The 24,272-nt window shown below is 36.4% G+C and overlaps 1 protein-coding gene across 10 annotated transcripts in view; it reads left to right on the forward strand.

Annotated features, from left to right (window-relative positions):
- Window positions 1-24,272, forward strand: part of PPIP5K2 (diphosphoinositol pentakisphosphate kinase 2) — a 76,046-nt gene that overhangs the window by 25,470 nt on the left and 26,304 nt on the right. For 7 of the 10 annotated variants that reach the window (XM_065920887.1, XM_065921127.1, XM_065921044.1 and 4 more), the window contains exons 11-21: window positions 530-616; window positions 1,146-1,225; window positions 1,309-1,414; window positions 1,952-2,037; window positions 4,019-4,144; window positions 4,279-4,400; window positions 4,669-4,851; window positions 10,651-10,792; window positions 12,551-12,774; window positions 22,307-22,434; window positions 23,017-23,131. In XM_065920887.1, the coding sequence (XP_065776959.1) occupies window positions 530-616; window positions 1,146-1,225; window positions 1,309-1,414; window positions 1,952-2,037; window positions 4,019-4,144; window positions 4,279-4,400; window positions 4,669-4,851; window positions 10,651-10,792; window positions 12,551-12,774; window positions 22,307-22,434; window positions 23,017-23,131 (1,399 nt within the window). The remainder of the gene's footprint in view (window positions 1-529; window positions 617-1,145; window positions 1,226-1,308; window positions 1,415-1,951; window positions 2,038-4,018; window positions 4,145-4,278; window positions 4,401-4,668; window positions 4,852-10,650; window positions 10,793-12,550; window positions 12,775-22,306; window positions 22,435-23,016; window positions 23,132-24,272) is intronic. The other 3 variants (XM_065920955.1, XM_065921380.1, XM_065921630.1) reach the window with 1 other exon arrangement.

A 24,272-nucleotide genomic window follows, 5' to 3' on the forward strand; every position in this document is an offset into this window, starting at 1 on the left:
AGGATACCCATTCCAGTATTCTGACCTGGAGAATTCCATGGAGTCGCAAAAAGTCAGACACCACTGAGGGACTTTCACTTTCACCTTCTTTCATTCTTACTAAGACACTTTTATCTTCCAGTAATTTAAGTTTGAAATACTTTTCTTCTTACGTGGGCAAAATAAATATAGCAGCTTTATTTTGTTTAATTTAATGAAATCTCTCTGTATAATGATCTACCACACTAGGCAGGTAATTAATGAAGTTAGGGAATTATAGTCCATTTGCTTGTATCCAAAGTTAGTATAGTCATCTCTGGAGAAGCAAGTATTATATAATTTGATATTACTCCACTCCAGCCTCTTAAAATCTTTTTAGGATCGACTTCATAAAATTAAAGCTAGTTGTTACAAGCGCTGTTCTTAATGGGAACGTTATCTTAAAGTGGTAAAAGATAGTTCCAGATAAAAAATTAGATGTATTAATCTTAGTTATATAACACAAATCTTTGTTAGAAAATTGAGAATGTTGTTTTTTTTTTAACTTAAGGATGGAACTTAGATGTGTCATAGCCGTCATTCGTCATGGGGATCGAACACCAAAGCAAAAAATGAAAATGGAAGTGAGGCATCAAAAGTATGTTTAAAGGGGAATAATTTAATTCACAGGATGTGATAATTCAAGATTTCTGATGGGTGCTTATCTATTTTGATTAATACATCATGAGGAAAGACTGCCACTATTTCTTGACCAGTAATATTTAAACCACTGGAAAAAATAAAATCAAAACAAAATCCATCTTAAATTGTGTGTATCAGTATCAGAAAATTACTGTAGCAATATATCCATAAATGGTCATCATCCTGACTTAGCTCTTATTTAGTGTTGTAAAGATGAAAATTAGTAGAATGGAAGTTTATTACTTTATTCAGTTAATCTAGTGATTATTAGTTTAATATGGTTTAGGAAAATATTGTTTTATCAATCAAATAAAAGAGTAAAACTGTAGAGTGAAAGAGGGCACTCCGTGTGTGAAGTCCATAGACCCCAAGTCTGTTATTTGTTACTATTACCTTAGTCCCTTATCTATGTTTTATTATAGCTACTTGTTCTATAGAGATAATATTATTGCAAATGCCTAACAGTATTCTGTCTCTTTCATAAGATTCTTTGATCTCTTTGAAAAGTGTGATGGATATAAATCTGGAAAATTAAAACTCAAAAAACCAAAACAATTACAGGCAAGTGCATTTGCTTTCTTGTTGGGTTTTAAACTACTAATGGCAAAATTACATAAAAATTCAGTTCTTTATTCCTTTTACAGGAAGTGCTGGATATTGCACGACAACTTCTTATGGAACTTGGACAAAATAATGATTCTGAAATTGAAGAAAACAAATCAAAACTTGAACAACTTAAGACTGTGTTAGAGATGTAAGTATCTTTTTGAAACCTTTAATTTTGATAACTACTTATAGTGCTTTTTTTTTTTTAATATGTGTGACTTTTCATGTTAATTTCCTTCACAGTTTGATCTATTTTTCTTTTTCTCGCTGTAAATCAGGTGAAATTAGTGAAAGTCTACTAAGTTTTTATTTTTACCAGTGAGAAAAGAGATCATTACATTGAAGGTTCTGTTTTATAATGGTATTAATTTTGATGAGACCATCAAAAGAGAACATCACATTTGGATTGTCGGTGAAGTACTACATAGGATGAAGACCACATTGTTACGTTAACCATAGACTCAGTGCTGTTTAAATGAAAAATAACTTCACATTATGTTTTAATCAGGTGAAATTGGTGCCACCAATATTCCTTTTACAAGATTTATTTCTTTGACCACTCAAAATTTTTTAAAAAGTCATTATTTTAATTTTTAAAAACAAGCTAGATTTTAGTTTTTCTTTAGGAGGTTGTATTGCGTGCTTATTAAATATTCTCTGTTGTATTTGCCATTTTATTTTTCAGGTATGGCCATTTTTCTGGCATAAATCGTAAGGTCCAGTTAACATATCTCCCTCATGGTTGTCCTAAGACGTCTAGTGAAGAAGAGGGTATGTCACTATTAATGCCTATTAGTTTCTAATTCTGTGTAGGAACTTGCTACTCATTGTTGACTACCTTTTTAATCTTCTGTCAGATAGTTCAGGGGTTGGCATGCTGAATAGAGGAAGAATAATGTACAGCTTTGGTAACTGTGTTTTCTATCCTTAAAATAAAAGGTCTTTTACCTTTTCTCCTTTAGGTAAAGGATACCTTTTATTATTTTAAAAACTGCTTAGGAGTGCTCTTTTGTTCTTTTTTATTTAATGGGTCCCTAACCCATACAGGGTAAAAAGGAAGAAAACTCAAGAAGTAGGAAAAGAATATTTGAAAAAATACACCATCACCATGTTTCTAAAGCAGATATTTTTTTCCACTCAATAAATCAGAATAAGCATTTAAAATGAGTCTCCTAAGAGCAGTGAGCACAAAAATCCATAAGTTCATTTACTTTTCAAAAGAAAAATGGTCAAGGGTTGGGGCGCCATTTTATGGAGAAATGGAGATGCCCAGTACAATAGTAATAATAGTCAGTCTTGCCTGTCACACTGGCAGAGTGTTTTCTTATTTTATTCTTTTTTCAAATGGTAATAAGGAATGCTGATGAAAATGCAGTGTGACAGAATTTTATCCACTGGTAGGACTGTAAATTGACAATAACTCTTTGAAAAGTAATTTGGCAGTACATACCAAAAACTTCGTGAGACTTCCCTGGTGGTCCAGGGGTTAAGCCTCCGCGCTTCTGCTGTAGGTGGCGTGGCTTCCATCCCTGGTCGGCGACCTGAGATCCTGCACGTTGCGTGGTGCGGCTGGAGGGTGGGTTGCAGGGGAAAGTTCAAAAATTTTTCATATACTTTGACCTTAATTATACTTAAAAGAATCTATCCCAATGGGATAGTCAGATCTTTAGAGAAAGATCTTCTATAGGGATATTCACAGTGGCCCACTATTTATAGGAGCAAAACTTAAAGTAAAGATTAAATGCAAGCAGAAATTTGACTCTGTTGATCTTTATTCTGAAAGTTTGTATATTGCTCTCCTGTCACACTGCATGATTAGTAACAATGCAGATTAATTTTCTATATTTTGATGTTTATATCAAAAGCATTCCATAAATAACTATAATTAAAAGTCAATTAATTGTCTTTATTATAAGTGAATCTTGGCTTGCATGTACAATTACTGACTAGCCCCAGGGTAAAGGATGATTTTCTATCACTTTTAGTGAATCATTAAATTCTTTAGTGTTTTTTGTGCTACTTTTAAAATGACCTTTATAAGAATAAAATGACCTTTGTTTCTGGAGCCCAACACAGATCTTAGGACATAATAAAGAGTAGGTCAAAATTTAGGATAGAAACTCAGACGTCCTCTGTGTCTGAGAAAATACTTTGTTCTGGAACATACAGATTCTACCACTCCAAATTTAAAAAGTTGTTCTTGGCTATATTTTATTGTATATCTCACTCGTAAGTGTAAATTATAATAAATATTAAGCTCTGTTGTCTCATATCTTCTTAAAAGTTATACAAATCACTGGTTACTAATCATAAAAATGTATATATCTTCTTCCCTTCAGATAAAATTACCTTTTGTGTGACAGCACTGCAAAGACAAACTCTGAACCTGTCATCAGGGAGCTCTTAACCTAGCATATCTAGTACAACTAAAAACATCCTGCTAATGCCGTTGGCCCTCATACCATTTTGAGAGCAGGGAAGGGAGAGGTTTCCTTTCAGAAAACTGGGCAAGAGCCTTCTTTCTAGAGTATGGGAGAGATTTTGAAATTTTAGTAAGATTTTAAGTGAAGCAAGTGGTATTCCTAGTAGAAGCAACAGCCTACAAAGGATAAATATGTTTAAGGAACAAATTAATCTACATAAGGCCCGCATTCCACTGCAGAAGAGACAAAAAGAAAAAAATAATCATGAAATGTATCTGTTTAAAAGAAGAAAACTTGACATTTGCTCTATCCATTCACATGTATCTTAGACAGCCGACGAGAAGAGCCGTCCTTGCTTCTGGTTCTAAAGTGGGGAGGAGAACTAACCCCTGCAGGCAGGGTCCAGGCTGAAGAACTCGGAAGAGCTTTCAGGTGTATGTATCCTGGAGGTCAAGGTAAATCTTGGCGTTTCTTTACTTGAGTCAGATTCATACATCGTCTTTCCATATCCTCATTTTCAGATGTTATTAAGTATAGAAATACAGTGAGATAAAAATATAGCTTAAGTGATTTGAGGATTTATTTTCAGGAGATTATGCAGGATTTCCTGGTTGTGGTTTACTTAGATTACATAGTACCTACCGACATGACCTTAAAATATATGCCTCTGATGAAGGACGAGTTCAGATGACTGCAGCTGCTTTTGCAAAGGTATAAATAAATGTTTTTAGAATTATTAAAATTTTCATCTGATATAGCATTTTAAAAGATTTTTACTGAGGTAATATTTTAATATTCTAAATTCAAGACTTCAGACTAAAACCCTGAAATGACCATGACAATTTGTGTTAATAAAGTTTGTTATAACAGTAAGCATATACCCTGTGAAATTCTGCATGTAACAAAATAGTAATTAAGATGCCTTCTGTTTTGCATACTAATTCTTAAATCTCTTTTGGCTTTTATTTAATGTGTTTAGGGTCTGTTAGCTCTAGAAGGAGAACTTACACCCATTCTTGTTCAGATGGTGAAAAGTGCAAACATGAATGGCCTTTTGGATAGTGATAGTGATTCTTTGAGCAGTTGTCAGCAACGTGTAAAGGCAAGACTTCATGAAATACTTCAGAGAGACAGAGATTTTACTGCAGAAGATTATGAAAAGGTGGGTCAGTGTCTGACGTCTTTTTCTCAATATTATGTTTGTGAAATTCATCCATATTTTTGAGAATTTCCATAGTTGATTAATTTTCATTTCTATGTAGTTTTCAGAGGTTGGCAAACTTTTTCTGTGAAAGGCCAGATAGTAAATATTTTACACCTTGCAGATCACATATAGTTACCTGTTGCATTATTCTTTACTTAACTACCTTTTACAAATTGTAAAAACCATTTCTTAGCTCATAGACTATTACAGGTCATGTTTGGCCTACAGGTCATAGTTTGTTGATCTGTGTTCTATTTTATGAATATGCTCCAATTTGTATATGCTTTCCAATATTACAGTCTGGGGCTGTTACAGTTCATGCTGCCATGAGTATTCCTATATACCTCCTCATGTGGACGAGCGCGTTTCTCTTGGTACATCATATTCTAGGAGGGCCAGCGTTGTGCCTCGCAGTGTCTTATGTTTCAGCATCAGTGTGTGCTGTCAGACATTTTCCAGTCCCTGAGGCAGTTTACACTCCCACCAGAGGCCCGTGAGAGGTGTCGCTGCCCCGCAGGGTCTCTCTTCTCAGTGAGTTTGGACTGTTCAGTCTTGACTGTTCTGAAGGCGAATGTATGGCAGTACCCTACTGTGGCTTTAACACTCAGTTGACCATTTAAGTACCTTCTAAGTACTACCAAACATAATGATTTCCTTTGATAAAGTAGAAGTTCTTATTTTCCATGTATTTCCAGGTGAGTTTTTCCTTTATGTTCAGTTCAGATCAGTCGTTCAGTCATGTCCTACTCTTTGTGACCCCATAGACTGCAGAACACCAGGCCTTCCTGTCCATCACCAGCTCTTGAAGCTTGTTCATACTCATGTCCATCGAGTTGGTGATGCCATCCAACCATCTCATCCTCTGTCATCCCCTTCTCCTCCTGCCCTCAATCTTTCCCAGCATCAGGGTCTTTTCCAGTGAGTCAGTTCTTTGCATCAGGTGGCCAAAGTATTGGAGTTTCAGCTTCAGCATCAGTCCCTCCAGTGAATATTCAGGACAGATTTCCTTTAGGATTGACTGGTTGGATCTCCTTGCAGTCCAAAGGACACTCAAGAGTTCTCTCCAACACCACAGTTCAAAAGCATCAATTCTTCGGTGCTCAGGCTTATTTATGGTCCAGTTCTCACGCATCAATTCTTCAGTGCTCCAAGGCCAAACTTGCTTGTTACTCCAGGTATTTCTTGACTTCCTACTTTTGCATTCCAGTCTCCTGTAATGAAAAGGGCATATTTTTGGGATGTTAGTTCTAGAAGGTCTTGTAGGTCATCATAGAACTGTTCAGCTTCAGCTTCTTCAGCATTACTGGTTGGGGCATAGACTTGGATTACCGTGTTGTTGAATGGTTTACCTTGGAAATGAACAGAGATCATTCTGTCGTTTTTGTTGACTATGATGGCTACTCCATTTCTTCTAAGGAATTCTTGCCCTCAGTAGAAGATACAATGTTCATCTGAATTAAATTTGCCCCTTCCAGTCCATTTTAGTTCACTGATTCCTAAAATGCCAAAGTTCACTCTTGCCATCTCCTGTTTGACCACCTCTGATTTGCCTTGATTCATGGACCTGACATTCCAGCTTCCTATGCAGTATTGTTCTTCACATTATTGGACTTTACTTCCATCACCAGTCACATCCACAACTAGGTGTTCTTTTCGCTTTGGCTCCGTCTCTTCATTCTTTCTGGAGTTATTTTTCCACTGATCTCCAGTAGCATATTGGGCACCTACCGACCTGGGGAGTTCATCTTTCAGCCCTGTCTTTTTGCCTTTTCATACTGTTCATGGGGTTCTCAAGGCGAGAACACTGAAGTGGTTTGCCATTCCCCTCTCCAGTGGACCATGTTTTTTAGAACTCTCCACGTGACCCACCCACGACACCATGTAGGGCTTGGGTGGCCCCACATGGCATAACTCATGGTTTTATTGAGTTAGACAAGGCTGTGGTCCATGTGATCAGTTTAGTTTAGCTTTCTGTGATTGTGGTTTTCAGTCTGCCAGCCCTCTGATGGAGAAGGATAAGAGAATTATGGAAGCTTCCTGATGGGAGAGGTTGACTGTGGGGGAAACTGCATCTTGTTCTGATTTGCAGAGCGATGCTCAGTAAATCTTTCATCCAGTTTTCTGTTGATAGGTGCATTGTTTGGCCACTCACGAGCAAGTCTGGCTCAGTCTCCCACTGTCCTCCAAAGTCAAACTCTCTGGGGCTTCTCAGTCCCTTTGCCGGATCCCCAGGTGGGGAATCTGTTGTGGGTGCTAGAACTTTCCTAACAGTGTGAGTATTTCTTTGGTATAATTGTTCTGCAGTTTGTGGGTCATCTGCTGGGCAGCCCTATGGTGGGGCTCGTGACGACCTCCTCCAAGAGGGCTTGTGCCACACGCCGGGTGACCCCCGTCTGCTGCAGTCAGCGCCCGTCCCCATGGCAGGCCACTGCCGACGTGTGCCTCTGCAAGAGACACTCAGACACTCACAGGCAGGTCTGGTCAGTCTCTGTGCGTTCAGGGCATTTTAATTTATTATTTATAATACCTTTTTCTAACAAGGGCGTCACAGGATATGCCCATGTATGGTCTTCTATAAATTTTTTTTTCATGCTCATTTATCTGCCATACAGCTAAAAATTGACTTTTGTGTGTGCCATTAGATAAGGATATCAAAGTTGGTATTTCCCACCAACCATATGTACATCTAGGTGTCTCAACACCATGTACTGAAAAGACTATCCTTTCCCACTACCTTGTAGGATCAGCTTTATCATATGTGTGTAGTTTCTGGAACATACTCCTTTGTTGGCTTTTCTGCCATTGAATGAAATCTCCCAAATCCTACATGGGTCCTTCTTCAAGTTTTCTTGACTTTTCTTGTATTTCCATATGAAGTTTAAAATAAGCTGGCCAAAGGTCTTGTTGGGATATTGATTTAGATTGAATTAGATCTTTAGTTTGTAAAGAAACATATTTTTAAAAAAATATTTGTGTTACAAATGGTACCTCTAAAACAGTTACTGTCTGTTGCTGCTATGTACAAAGTTTTTTTAATATTGACTTCATATATGTCAACTATATTAAACTTATTTATTAACTTGGTTATTCATTAACTTGCTAATGTATCTTGGTTTTTAAAAAACCTTTCCAAAAGATATCCACAGCTTTTTGTCTTCCTTTCTAATCTTTATGCTTTTAATTCTTTTTCTTGCTATGCTTTAATTGCTAGCACCATCAAAGTCATATTAAATTGAGTGGCTTTTCTGTGTTTGTTCATATTCTCAAAGGGAAAGCTTTTTAACACTGTGCATTAAGTATGATCTCTACAGATTTTTGTTGAAAGAGTTTTTGTCATGCCAAGTTTTTACATTTTATATTCTCTTTCTGTTTGTTAAATATATGATTTTTGATAGAGTCTACCTTGGTTTCTAGAATAAAGTCATTTCAAAACTACATATCTCACTGGTTTGGGTTTACTAATATTTTTGGTTAGGAGTTTTGCATTTATGTTCATGAGTTGAATTGACCTTTATTTTTTTATCCCTGTTGTCTTTGTCTGCTTTCAATATCAAGATTATGCTGTTTTCATAAAATTAGGGAGTCCTCCTTGGAGGGAATAATTCATGTATATATGTTTCATTAGATGTTTGGTAAAATTTACTGATAAATTCCATGGGCATTTTCTTTATGGGAAAACTTATAATTATGGTTCCTAGAGTAATTTAGTAATTTTTATTTATTGTATCTGTGTCTGTATTGTTAAATTTGTCTAGAAATTTGTTTATACAGTCCTCTTGAGTTCTTTGTAATGTCCGCAAGATCAGTAGAGACACTTCTTTTTGTTTCATAACATTGTACAGTCTTTCTCCCCCCTTTTTTTTCTTAATCACTTTTGCCATAGTTGATGAGCTTTATTAGTCCTGTAAAAGAGCTGTCTTTCAAATTTATTGGTTCCCTAAATTATATACTTGTTTTCAGTTTTATTAATTTTTATTGTTTAATTTATTCCTTCCATTTCTACAGTTTTATTTTGCTCTAACTCTTAAAAACTAATGTCCCTAGAAGGATGTTTATTAAATCATGCGTGTTCCGTCTGTTCTAAAACACACACTCTATGCCATAAATTTCCCTTCATACACTGTTTTGGCCGTATTCATAAATTGAGGTTTGTGCCATTTCGGGCATTTTCTAATTGTGATTTCCTTGATCATAGGTTATTTAGAAATGTACTTTTATAATTTCCAAACCTATACATTTTTAAGTTATATTTTTGTTATTTCTGACTTTATATCATTTTGCTAAAAACAGATAGTCTTCCTGATATTGTTTGGTCTGTATTTTCTTTCTTTACTATTGTATGTTAAATTTCCCACCTGTAATTATGGATTTTTCTTGTCTTTGTACTCTCTTAATCTTTGTTTTATGTGTTTTGATGCCATGCTATTAAGTGCATACAAATTAAGAATTGGTATGTTTCAATGAGTATTTTTTTGCCTCAGAATACTTTGAGATTAATATAGCTGCAAAAATTTTTTCTTTCACTTGGTTTTTATATAATACCCTTCATATCTCTTTTAGTCTTTCTGAAACTATTTTTAGATGCATCTCTTAAAATCTGCATGTAGTTTTTTTTAGTTATGAAAATCGTTGTTTAGGGCAATTATTTCATTTGTATTATAAAATACTCAAATTTATGTATGAATCTATTATTCTGTTAAGTGCTTTATATTTATACTGCCTATTTTTATTTTTCTCTCCTTTCTTGCTTCATTGGAATTGGTACTTTTTATTTATTTATTTCCCTGGTAGTTTTAAAATTGTGTTTGATTTTATTATTTGTTTTGTCATTACCCCAGAGTAACAGTAGGCTTTAATGACATCTACCAATTGAATGTTTACATCATACTCTTACCCTCTTCCTGAACAAGGCAAGGACTCTGGAATGAGAGTATTTTTCAAACTTATACTTGAATAAGAGTCATCTAAGGTCTTGTTAAAAATGCAGACTACAGTTTATAACTTTTTTGAACCCCAAATGCAGAGTTTACCAGAGTTCCACCTCTGGAAATCCTGGACTTCACTTTTGTTCAAGCTTCAGTCTTTAGCTTGACCCAAATTAATTAGTTCACCATAACAAGAAGTGGAATTCCACTTTACATTTTTTGTATTTATAAAAACTTATTTAGGGTTGAATGGCCAAGCAAAGTTTCAGCAGTGAAAATTGAAACTGTTTTGTCGTTAGTGGCTTTTGTTGACTTGGAAGAAATCTCATTACAAAGGCATTTACATGATGGTTAAGAGCTCAGGTCTCTAGCCAGGTTACCCGCTTTTTTATGCCACTGTCTACATACTAGTGGTTTGATCTTGGGAAAGGTTCTTTAATCTTTCTTAAGTACCTCATCTGGGAAAACCGATGATAATCATAGCCTTAGGGTTATTACTTGTCAATATGTGTCAAATGATTAAACCATATTTTCAAATACTAAGTGAGTCAGTAAAATATCACTATGTTAGCATAAAATCTCCTTGTAAGTTAGAGCACTTTTGTTAGATTTTCCCTGTGGATAATCTAATGTTAGCTAAGGTTTAGGATTTTTTTAACATGAAATTTTTAGTTTTTTATTTCCTCCTCTATATCTGCAGATTTAATTTAACTACAGATCTGGGGATTTGTGGTTTGAATTTAATCTCCAGCTACTAGAAAATTTTGTATATTGTCCTTTTGGTCAGTTGAGCATAACCAGATATAAAAATGTATACTCTATTCATTTGTAGCTTACTCCATCTGGAAGCATTTCTCTTATCAAATCAATGCATTTAATTAAAAATCCTGTAAAGACCTGTGACACGGTGTATTCTTTGATACAAAGTTTGACTTCTCAAATCAGACATCGAATGGAAGATCCCAAATCATCAGGTAAATACTGTTTTCCTTGGGTCAGAAAATAAAAATCATTATCCCATTTCTGTAAACATTTTAAAATAAGATTCACCAATCATAAAAAAGCTTTAATGCTATCAGTTCAGTTCAGTTGCTCAGTCTTGTCCGACTTTTTGTAACCCCATGGACTGCAGCATGCCAAGCCTCCCTGTCCACCACCAACTCCCAGAGTTTACTCAAACTCATGTCCATTGAGTTGGTGATGCCATCCAACCATCCCATCCCCTATTGCCCCTTCTCCCACCTTTGATCTTTCCCAGCATCAGGGTCTTTTCAAATGAGTCAGTTCTTTGCATCATCAGGTGGCCAAAGTATTGGAGCTTCAGCTTCAGCATCAGTCCTTCCAATGAATATTCAGTACTGATTTGCTTTAGGATGGACTGGTTGGATCTCTTTAAAGTTCAAGGAACTCTCGAGGGTCTTCAACACCACAGTTCAAAAGCATCAATTCTTCAACACTCAGCTTTCTTTACAGTCCAACTCTCACATCTATATATGACTACTGGAAAAACCATAGCCTTGACTAGATGGACCTTTGATGGCAAAGTAATGTCTCTGCTTTTAATATGCTGCCTAGATTGGTCATAACTTTTCCTTCCAAGGAGCAAGCGTCTTTTAATTTCATGGCTGTAGTCACCATCTGCAGTGATTTTGGAGCCCCAAAAATAAAGTCTGCCACTGTTTCCCCGTTTGTTTGCCATGAAGTGATGGGACTGGATGCCATGATATTAGTTTTCTGAATGTTGAGCTTTAAGCCAACTTTTTCACTCTCCTGTTTTCACTTTCAAGAGACTCTTTAGTTCTTTGCTTTCTGCCATAAGGGTGTCATCTGCATGTCTGAGGTGATTGATATTTCTCCCGGCAATCTTGATTCCAGCTTGTGCTTCATCCAGCCCCAAGTTTCTCATGATGTACTCTGCACAGAAGTTAAAGAAGCAGAGTGACAATATACAGCCTTGACCTACTCCTTTCCCAATTTGGAACCAGTCTGTTGTTCCATGTCCAGTTCTGACTGTTGCTTCCTGACCTGCATATAGGTTTCTCAGGAGGCAGGTCAGGTGGTCTGGTATTCCCATCTCTTTCAGAATTTTCCTCAGTTTATTGCTATATCTAAGTATTATTTGAGTTAATATATATCCAGCAAAGGAATAATAGGAAAGTTGTAGTTGCTTTTAACTATGGTAGTGTGAGAAAGGTAATAAAACATTGTTAGTTGATTAATTATGTAGCATTACTTTATAGTTGGGGCTTGCCTGGTGGCTCAGTGGTAGAGAATCTGCCTGCTAATGCAAGAAACAGATTCGATCCCTGGGTGGGGAAGATCCCCTGGAGAAGGAAATAGCAACCCACTTCAGTATTCTTGCCTGGGAAATCCCATGGATAGAGGAGCCTAGTGAGCTATAGTCCGTGGGGTCATGAAGAGTTGGACACGACTGAGTGACTAAAGAACAAACAAAAAACCATACAGCTGAGCAGCACAGAGGCAGCATGACAAGGAGAAAGCAGGAGGAAGGTGATCTGTGCTCTGGCGCTGAGAGTGGCTTAGTTAATAACTAAGGGGAAACTGACGTATGTAACGTATGGAAAGGTCTTTTATAAAAACAGTTCCTAACCCATGTATTTGTACCTTTATTCAAATCTACAGAATATATGGTTGCTAATAGTATATGCCTATGATGATATTTCCTAGCTTGTTAACAAGTTTAATATAGTAAAATTGTTATGTTGTTTTAGATATTCAGCTTTATCATAGTGAGACCTTAGAGCTCATGCTCCGTAGATGGTCCAAGTTGGAGAAAGACTTTAAGACAAAAAATGGAAGATATGATATTAGCAAGATCCCTGACATATATGACTGTATAAAATATGATGTCCAACATAATGGTTCCTTGAAATTAGAAGACACGATGGAATTATATAGGCTTTCAAAGGCATTAGCAGATATAGTTATCCCTCAGGTAAGTAATTTCTACATTTCAATTTTCTGGTATTTTTATATAGATACTTTTAAAATATCTATCCACTGTTAAGAGAGAGTTGGTTTCTGTGCCTCAGTAAACCTATAACTTTAAAAAGGAAATTGAGTTGTTATGAATTTACAAAAACTTCTTGTATTAAATCACTGTTTGATTTTTTAATAGTTTGTAATGACCTTTTAAAATTTAAGAATTGATACTCTTAAAGAATAATTCAAAAATAATTAAAGGACAAACAACTGAAGATACGATGGGATAAATCACTTTAGTATTTATTGAACGTTTCTTGTGTGCATGCCAGTACTGTGCTATGGGAGTGCGTGTAGAGTGGGAGATAAAGGTAGTTGTGTCTCTATATTAATTTTGGAAGTTTTTTTTTTTTTTTTACTTTATGTGAAAATATTTTGAAAAGAATATTTAGAGGTCAAGATGTAAATAGTTATTTGTATGGTGTGGTAGAGGGGTCTTTTCATTATAGAAGAGTAAAAATAAAGGTGTACTAAAATTCAAATAACTAAAATTAAACATGGAATCAGATTGATAATAACAAGTCAAGTGACAAAACAAGTTGAGATAAGAGATGTGTTAGAAGAAAACAGTGACAGATGCCGTTTGGCGATCTTTTCTCACCTTCATCACTCAAAGGTTATTTGGACATTGTGAAAGGGAGATTGGAGTGAGTCACACATTTCCAACTGTGAACCGAGGTTACAAACAGGAGAAGGAAATGCAGTTGATTCTTGAACAACGTGGGTTTGAACTGTAGTGCATCCACCTACATGTGGATTCTTTTCAATAGTAAATACTACAGTACCACACGATCCACACATCCGTGATTGGTTGCATCTGCTGTGGATGCAGAGCCACAAATAAGTTACACTTAAATTTTCAGTGGCATGGAGGGTTGGCACTCCTAACCTCCACGTTGTTCAGGAGTCACTGTACATGAAAAGTGTAAGGATTGAATATTTTTAAAAAAGCCTCACTTAAAGATACTCATATGTAGGAAACAATAGGGAAGTTCTTTAATAACTAAAACTGGAGCTACTGTATGATCCAGCAATCCCTTTCCCTGCCATAGATCCAGACAAGATAAAAACTCTTATTTCAAAAAGATACATGCACCCCAATGTTGATAGGAGTGCTATTTATAATAACCAAGACATAGAAACAACTGAAGTGACCATCAACGTATGATTGGTTTAAGATATGGTGTATACATGTATACATGCATGTGGAATATTACTCAGCCATAAAAATAAAATATTGCTGTTTGCAGCAACATGGATGGACCTAGAGAACATTATACTAAGTGAGCTAAGTCAGAGAAAGACAGATGTTATATCACTTGCATGTGGAATCAAAAAAAAATACAAATGAATCAATATTAAAAAGTGGAAGCAAACTCATATACATAGGAAACAAACTTACCAAAATGGAAGGATAGAGGGGAAGGAATAAATAAAAAGTATGGAATATAAACTACTATGCATAAAATAGATAAGTAACACAAATTTACTGTATAGCATAGGATACTATATTCAGTATCTTGTAGTAACCTACAGTGGAAAATAATCTGAAAAATATATATATATAAAACTGAATCACTTTGCTGTACAATTGAAACTAACATAGTACTGTAAATCCACTACAATTAAAACTGCAGTTTCCCTTTCCTAATATCACAGAATGTCCATGAAAAACTATAGAGACTTTGAAAAATTGGGAATTCAGACTTTACAACTAAGTATGTGTGTACCTGTTAAAGTTTAGCTTATCCTTTCAACATGAAAGAGCAACTTTTTTTCTTTTTGGTCAGTATATATAATGTAGAGAATTATAAATATATTGTATAAGTCAGTGATTCGAAAATAAATTGATTTCAAAAGAGGGTAAAGATAGCTCATACTTCAAGAATATGCCTTTGGGACTCATTTTAAGAAACACAGACTTAGAAAACATGAATTGACTCTCTGATAGCATCTTTCATTTGTTAAATAAAAGTTTCATTGTGCGAAACAAATTTTATTTTACACAATAAAAAGTTGTATTTTTATAACATTTTAAGATTAATATCAAAATGAACACACTAAATTCTGCAGAACTCTGTTTTAGCTACATGGTATACATAGAAGATTATAGAACTAACACTGGTTGATTATATCTCTTTCAGTAAAGTTACTAAGTCAGCATCTATCTTTGTTATGAAATTCAAGAGAGAATTTATTCAGATTTTGCTTACTAAAAAATTTGAGGAGAATGGTTACTCTTAATTCAGATAAGTATGTAGTTAGTTTGCCCTGGAAGCATACATAGACTGGGTTTTTTTCCCATTGTATTGAATTGCTTTTACATTATTCCAGGCTCAGTGCATCTTAGTTGTACTTACTCTTAAAATGAAGATTATTTTAAAGTATACTTTTAACAGATAAGCTGTAAATATGTGACCCTCTGAAACATTTTTGTAGCTGTATGCATTTGTCAAGGTGGGCTTTCAATATATCTTAACGTCTCACCTACTTGGTGGCTAAATAGATACAACTGAGTATTAGCATAATCATGTCTTGTACATGGCTTCTTCAATCTCAAGCCTCTTCTTTCTCAATTATGTATACTAAGAATTCTAGAGTTGGGAATGGAAAGTTTGTTTCTAAGACTTGGGCTCAAAAGAAAACTTACATATTAATGAGTTTTAGATGATAATTTTTCCTACTTCCATGGTGTATGTGTTTTAGGTACGTTACTTACATAGATGAAGAAAATGTTCACCATGTCCTTGTAATATAAATATTTATAATGAATTTTTAAAGCTTTGTAATTAAAAGAAACACTAAAGATTAAAAATGGTTAGGAAAAGTTTGAGATATTTACCTCCCTTTTTGGTTTGACATTATTATGCAGAAATGGGATTTCCTCTTTTTTAATGCACAGTTGAATTCAGTTAGTTAAATTTTGTTACTAAAGTCTTCATAAATCTAAAATCATAGACAAGAGATAGACTTTTTCAATCACTGAACAAATAACTAAAGTTGTAAGCATATTTAATTATAATGAAGCTGTAGTTTATAATAAAAAATGAGAAATTTGCGTGTTTACTTGACAGATATTTCAAGGTTAGAGACTTGATGACTCAGTCAAATAATGTATTAATTTGGCTAACTTAGATTGAGAGAGTATCAGTATCTTTGTAAGAAAAAGGTATATGTATTCTGCTATGCCTCAGAAAAAATCTGCTTTCACTCTTCCATTGCGTTAATTGTTACAACTATGCTTTGTGAATTATGTAATTCTAATCACGTTGTTGTGGCTCCGACTCTGCAACCCTATGGACTGCAGCACGCCAGTCTTCCCTGTTCTTCACTACCTCCCAGAGTTTGCTGAAATTCATGTCCATTAAGTCACTGATGCTATCTAACCATCTCATCCTCTGCCATCCTCTTCCTCCTTTTGCCTTCAGTCTTTCCCAGCATCAGGATCTTTTCTTACATATGATAAACATGATTTATTACTTTTAGTTACTTTAACAGTTAATAGTTGTGATTATGGTATGTATTTTTGCTGTGATAGACTCAACGTTTCAGCCTCAGTCCTTTAAAAATGATACTTAAAAATTGAAAATACCCTGGCAATCCAGTGGCTAGGACTCGGCATTCACACTGCTGAGGGCCTGAGTTCAATCCCTGCTTGGGGAACTAAGATCCTGCAAGCTGTGTGGCACAGCCGAAAAAAAGAAGGTACTTTAAAAATAGTCACAGTGGGATGTGACGGCAAGCATCATGGCCGAGTGACATGCTCCCTTTGTCTATCCCCCTCAGGCTACAACCAGTAAAATATATACAACTCAACAAAGGTGCCTCTGCTTTGGGCACCACAAAATTCTGTCCGCTTATACCTGAAAGTAGCTGGGCTAGGAAACAGAGCACGCGCCTGTGTTCCCAGACCTCTGGTCCTAGTTGGCTGAGCCTTGAGCCTCAGAGAGCACAGGAGCTTTAGGGGCGGTGGAACACACAGCTCCAGCGTCTCAGCTGCAGCGGCACCCATGGCTGCGAGGACTGGGCGTTAGCAGTCCTGGGGCCTGCCACCCCATCCTTCCAGCCATGGGGGTCCTCCCACTATGGAGGTAAGAGCTGCAGCTCTCACCACGCTAGCCATGGCAGTGCCCATGAACACTAACAACCCTAGTCATGAAAGGGGTTCCTGTGATCCTGGCTGCCTTCCCCCATCTCTTTGTCCCCTTGTAGGGGCGAAGCCTGAGACCTAGGAGACCCTGGACGCAGTGGAGGGGCTCCCTTTCCCGGCAGCCTGGGCAGAGACCCTGGCAGCGCTCATAGAAACAAGGCACCAGCAACCCTGGAGGCAACAGTAGGGACAAGGACACTGGGTGACCATACCTAGCAGGTGCAGTGGAGTGTCAGAATTTTGTTTCTCAAATACAACCGGTGGCTTAAGAAAAACCAGAAGCTTGTGCTATGGTGCCACCTACTGGAGGAGAGATCAAGATTGCCGGGAGAACTATCAGTAACCTCAGATATGCAGATGACACCAACCTTATGGCAGAAAGTGAAGAGGAACCAAAGAGCCTCTTGATGAACATGCAAGGGGAGAGTGAAAAAGCTGGCTTAAAACTCAACATTCAGAAAATGAGGATCATGGTATCCAGTCCCATCACTTCATGCAAACAGAAGGGGAAACAATGACAGACTTTATTTTCTTGGGCTTCAAAAATCACTGCAGATAGGGACTGCAGCCGTGAAATTAAAAGATGCTTGCTCCTTGGAAGAAAAGTTATGACAAACCTAGACAGTGTATTAAAAAGCAAAGACATTATTTTACCGACAAAGGTCTATCTAGTCAAAGCTATGGGTTTTCAGTAGTCATGTATGGATGTGAAAATTGGACCATAAATAAGGCTGAGTGCCAAAGAATTGATGCTTTTGAACTGTTGTGTTGAAGACTCTCGAGAGTCCCTTGGACTGCAGGGAGATCAAACCAGGATATCCTACAGGAAGCCAATCCTGAATATTCATTGGAAGGATTGATGCTGAAGCCGAAGCTCCAATACCTGGTATGGAGAGTCGACTCATTAGAAAAGACCCTGATGCTGGGAAAGACTGAAGGCAGGAGGAGAAGGGGACGACAGAGGCGATGGTTGGATGGCATCACCGACTCAGACAGGAGTTTATGTAAACCCTGGGAGATGGTGAAGGACAGAGAAACCTGGCGTGCTGCAATTCATAGGGTTGCAAAGAGTTTGTGACTGAGCAACAACTGAAGAAGAGAACAAAAACTTACAAATGGGATTACATCAAACTAAAAAGCCTCTGTACATTAAATATTGAAAAGACAAATTACCAAATGAGAAAAGATATTTGTAAATCATATATTCAATTTGGAGATAATAATCAAAATATGTGAAGAACTCCTACAGTTCAACAAAAAACCCAAATAACCCAATTAAACAGTGAGCCAAAGAGCTAAGAATTTTTCCAAAGAAGGCATATAGACTGCCAAGAGACCCATGAAATGATGTTCATCATCACTAGTTATTAGGAAAATGCAAATCAAAAACAGAATGAGAGATCATCTCAGGCCTGTTAGAATCATCTCAGGCTATTATCAAAAAGGCAAGAAGTCATAAGTACTGGAAAGGATGTGGAGAAAAGGGAACCCTGGTACACTGTTGGTGGGAATGTAAATTGGTGCAGCCACTATGGAAAACAGTTTGGACGTCCCTCAGAAACTTAAGAATAGTACTCGTATATGATCCAGCTATTCTACTTCTGGGTATTTATCTTAAAAATATGAAGAGAGTAATTTGAATACATACAGCCCTGTGTTCACTGTGGCATTATTTACAATAGCCAAGACATGGAAATTGCCCATTGATGAATGAACAGATGAAGGAGGGTATATAATACAGTGGAATATTACCCAGCCATAAAAAAGATATGTGTTGTCTTGCCATTTGTGGCAACATGGATGGACCTTGAGGATATTGCATTAAATAAGTCCTTCAGATAAAAACTGATACTATAATTTCACATAAATGTGAAATATTAAAATTTTTTAAATAAGTGAGCAAACCAAGCAAAAGAAACACACATTTATAAAGAAAAGAGTAATAATTACTAAAAGGGAAAGGAGGTGAATTGAGTAAAGGGGGTCATTTGTATGGTAATGGGTGGAAGCTAAGTTTTTGATGTTGCACATACTGTAGTTTATACAGAAGCTGTATGCATGAAACATGTTATAAACCAATATTACCTCATTAGACTGAATAGTAAAAATAGCCTCAATGGTATGATGGACGATAAGGATATTTAAAGATTATAATAATATTTGATATAGCTAAATTATCCTTTGGAAATGTTTAAAATACTTCAGCATTTGCAAAGTTTTTAGAATTCATAATATTTTATATGATTTTTATATGTACATTTTAATAAATGAAATTTAATTAACTTAAAAGATTATATTTAATATTAAGATTCTCTTAATTGAGATGGCGACTGAACTAAACTGAACTGAACTGAGATGGCACACATTTGTTGAAGTTGGAAGATCATTTCTTTGGTTATTTGTAGATAATGAAATGCAGAGAGTTCTTTATAATAGTTTTTGCAACATAAATTCCAATGATACTTATTAAATGTGTCACATAATAAACTTTCAGATATCTTCAGCTGTTATTTTAGTCAGTTCTTTTTATGGCAGAAATACTATAATTATAAGAGAACTTGGGCATCTAACAGTTAATTATTTGGTCCTAACTGGTTGTGACAACTTGCTTTTTCAGATTCACAATATATGTCACTGTCTTGAAGGGAAAGAAGTCTTTACTATGAAAATAATATATCTTTGTTGTAAAATTAGAAAATATATGGCCAAAAAGAAATCAATATGGCATTATCAATTAGACAAAAACATTTCACAATTACAGAAAATTCTAAAAGGCCTTTTCCCTTAAAATTATTGACTTTTTCTTTTTTGTAAATTCATATATATAACAAAAATGTTCTTTGCAAAGATGGAACCAGGAAAGCATACTGTTTTACAACCTGATTTTTTTTTTTCTTGGCCTCAAGAAGTTTTTTCCAAATCAGTAGAGCTAAGTATACTTCATTTTTCCTAATAGCTGATGAAATACTATTTAACCAATTTTTCACACTTGGAAATGAGGATTCCTTTAATTTCTTACACTTTCCTTATGTATATGTCCTTACGTGCAGTTAAGACTATTTCTGTAGCTCCAGATCTCTTTTACCAGCTTTCTTCCAAGCTCTCAGTGTATGAGAGTGACTGTTTACTTGTACCTTGCCCAATAATGACAGAAAAATTTCCTTTGATGATTTTAAATTTCAGCATTTTCCTTTTGTTTGCACATACATATGCAGTTACATACACATTTCATATTTTTCATGCCCAATTTCTTTATGTTGGTGAGATTACCGCACCAACCAAACTTTTGTGTTTAAAGGTAAACGACCCAAGAAGTTCCATTTTCATACATCTTCCATGTGTAATCAGTCAACCTTTTTTTTTATTAGGCAGCTTTGAGATTCATCCATATTAATTTTTTGCCATCTTGGAAGTACCTGATGTAACCTTTAAATACAGGTGTCCCAGAAAAATCTTGGGGAGAGAATGTGTGCCTGTTTCTTCACTCATTATGTCTACTCTTCCTTCTTTCTCTGTCCCTGCTTCCCTCTTCCTTTACCCCCTTTCTGCCTTCTTCCTCTTAAACCTTCTCTTCCTATTTATACACTTATCACAGATTTTTCTTCAGTTCAGTGGCTCAGTCGTGTCCGACTCTTTGCGACCCCATGGACTGCAGGTCGCCAGGCTTCCCTGTCCATCTCCGACTCCCGGAGCTTACTCAAACTCATGTCCATCGAGTTGGTGATACCATCCAAGCATCTCATCCTCCGTCATCCACTTCTCCTCCTGCCTTCAGTCTTTCCCAACATCAGGGTCTTTCTAATGAGTCAGTTCTTCACGTCAGGTGGCCAAAGTTTTGGAGCTTCAGCATTAGTCCTTCCAATGAATATTCAGGATTGATTTCCTGTAGGATGGACTGGTTGGATCTCCTTGCAGTCCAAGGGACTCCCAAGAGTCTTCTCCAACACCACAGCTCAAAAGCATCAATTCTTCGGCGCTCAGCTTTCTTTATGGTCCAGTTACCATTTATGAAGACAGAGACATGAGCAGTGGAAGATAGACCATAGAATTAAAGATCCTACCTCCAGGTGGAACCCTCATCTGTCCCGCGGCCGACCGCAGAATGTCCCCCTACCTCCTCTCCAGAGCATCATTCCTTCGTATCTGCTGCCAGAGCCACAGTGCCATTCACTCCAAGGACTGACTTTCCAAAATTCCACACCTGGAGTGACCTCTAGTCGCCCAGCATCCACTTTGTGTCTTCAAATTGTGTAGGACTGCAATCTTTTGATTAGTTTCTGAGAAAACACAATGAAGCATTTCACTTTTTAAATTTAAAGGGACTAATAAAATATGCAGTTGGTCAGCTCCACAGTTTATTTCTTGCCTGCCACCAGTACCAATATTTCTTGTCATTCCCTGGGATTCAACAAGTCGTATCCTAGCCAGTGTTCAGCCTTACTCCCCCAAATGCATGAAACACTTTTCTCCAGGATTTTGGTGAAGGGTGGGCTGTGTCTAATTTTGCTGACACATCTCCCAGATTTCAGAGAACTGCCAGCTTTGCCATGAGTCAAAGCTTAAAGATCTAGTTCTGCTGTTCACTTTATCAAACCAAAGCTCATTGGAAAAATAATGTGTAGTGTTACTTGTTTTATTACAGCAATTTCCTAATTAAAACAGTTAATTAATGCAAAAAATTATTTTTTTCATGTCAGATCATTTTCTCCTCTATCCCTGTGAACTGTAATTTTTATTACTATTATAATTACTGTTATCTTAACACTTTTGATTATAATTTCTCATAAATTTAATTAACTTATAATGGCAATATAGCTCATTAAATTTGATAATTTCATGGCATTTTTGGCTCACCACTCGTTAAAACTTTGTATTGGCCAAAGACTAAAATAATTTGTTAATCTTTTTAATCTTTGACATTCAAATAGACAAAAATATCATGGCTTCAATATGTATTTCTTTATGTTTATTGACTATTTGTTCTATGCTTTACTAGTTGTGCACTTAATCCATCTTTCTTCTAGGGTTGTTTCTACATTTAAAACCTTATCGAGTTGAACACTTATCTTAACGGTTGCATTCATCATTCATCCTCTCCTCTTTAGAAATTACTTGTTTTTTCCGTTCCACCAAAAAATATTCTTCTAATTACACTGAATAGTTTGGGGACTAATATACTTGAAGTTGTAGAAATGTAAACTAGGAATTGTGTAATGTTCAAAAAAGGCTTAATAAAAATATTTGTTACTCACTAAAATTCTTAAATTTAGTAATACCTTTATTGGAGTTCTTTATTATTATATCCTTTTTCTAATAGTGTGTATTTTCTGCTCAGGAATATGGTATAACTAAAGCTGAAAAACTGGAGATTGCCAAAGGCTACTGTACTCCTCTAGTTAGAAAAATTCGCTCAGATCTTCAAAGGACACAAGATGATGACACTGTAAATAAACTCCATCCTGTGTAAGAGACTGTACTGGTATTTAAGTCTATAGGCATCTGTTTTTGCATACTTGAAATCTAAATTTTTGTTGTTCCTGTGACTAAGGCAGGAGTGTATCACTTGGTACACTGTGGAAATACAGATCATGTAGATGTTCCTAATAGGGAACTTTTCAACCTGTTTTCTTTTTGGCTCCAAACTGAAGAAAAAACTGAGGGACACAGGGAAAGGGGATGTGTGTTACCATTCACATGCGATCATCAGTGATCATCCTCATTCAGCAGCATTAGCATCTGTGAGCTCCTTTAGTGCTGTGATCTTTCTTATTAATAAAGGTGCTTAAATGACCTTCTTACAGTGAACTTGACTGATATTAACTCTTCTTTGTCTAATCTCAGTGGTCTCGGTTAGTTTCAGTTATCTTCATGTTAGAGAAATGTCTACTAAGAACACCTCAATTTGTGATTGAAAGAGTGATAGATTGACTTACTATGTTCTTTTACTTCTAGAAAGATTAAATTCCATTTTACAAAATAATTTCAGTACTTAATAAGTCTTAACTGTATGGTTATGTTTTAACAGTGTCTGATCCTGATTTTTAGGTATTCCAGAGGTGTTCTGTCACCTGAACGTCATGTCCGTACCAGATTATATTTCACCAGTGAAAGTCACGTACATTCTTTACTGTCTATTCTTCGCTATGGTGCCTTATGCGATGTAAGTAGAATAAGTTACCTCAGTCTACTTAACAAATATGTGTTACTGAATTTGTAATCAAATCACTGACATCATTTTTTATTGTACAGTTTTTAATAATTCATTATTTGCCATCATTTGTCAAGAGTCTACTGTTTACCAAGCACTGTGCTAGATGTTGGAGATAATGACTTGTTTTCTTCCTTCTGGAGAAAACCCCTTTAGGCTAACAATAATACAAAATATTCTAAGTGATCTCCAAGCCGGTGACAGAAAGATGAAGAGAAGCTAATGAATTTGCATTATTTAGGGGTTAGAATCGATGGGATTTGGTGTTTGGCCGTGTGACTCTTACTTACTGTAACATAATGAATCAGTGCTGAAGCTTACCGGCTTAAAGCAAGCACAGACCTTTTTTCTCTGTCTTGGTTAAACGCTGGACTTGGGCCATGTAGGCAGCTTTGCATTGTGTCTCATGAGACTGCAGCCAGACAGTGGCTGGAGCTCAAACCACCGCACAGCTGTTTTCTCATGCCTGGTTCCCAATGTGCTGACTGTCAGGTGGGGGCTCAGCTGGGGTGATGGACCAGAGCACCTACCATGGCCTCTTCATGTGACCTCAGAAGACAGCTGCTGAGCTCCAGAAGTGCACTAAGAGAAAAAAGAGCAAGCACAACGTATTTTTATGATCTAGCCTACGAGGTTACGTGCTTTCACTTTTACCAGGCATTTTTGGTTGAAGTGGTCACAGAGATCCATCCAGGTTCAAGGACGGGGAAGTGGTCCCATAGCACTAGATGAGTGGAGTGTCACTTGTCACTCGCTGTCAGATGAGGCCTTGGGATTGGACATATTTTGGCGGCCATGTTTGAAAAGCAGGGTCTGTCACAGTATGTTACCATACAGTCCACATTGCCCCCCCGTGCAGGATTCACTTAATCTCCTCTACAGTATTCCTCTAGGCTTACCTATTATAGCATAAACTTGACCTCCAGGATCTCGTTATCTAAATAGTCCAGGTATGGATGGGACTCTTTGGGCAGAACCCCTTGAGTGCTCAGGAGAACTCAGTCTTGTTTCAGAGACCTGTGAAATGAGGACACCAATTATCTGTCTGTCATATATTTGACATATAGTATTGAGAAGCATAGAATAACTGCTG

This window comes from Muntiacus reevesi, chromosome 1 (assembly GCF_963930625.1).
Source record: "Muntiacus reevesi chromosome 1, mMunRee1.1, whole genome shotgun sequence".
Taxonomy (NCBI): domain Eukaryota; kingdom Metazoa; phylum Chordata; class Mammalia; order Artiodactyla; family Cervidae; genus Muntiacus; species Muntiacus reevesi.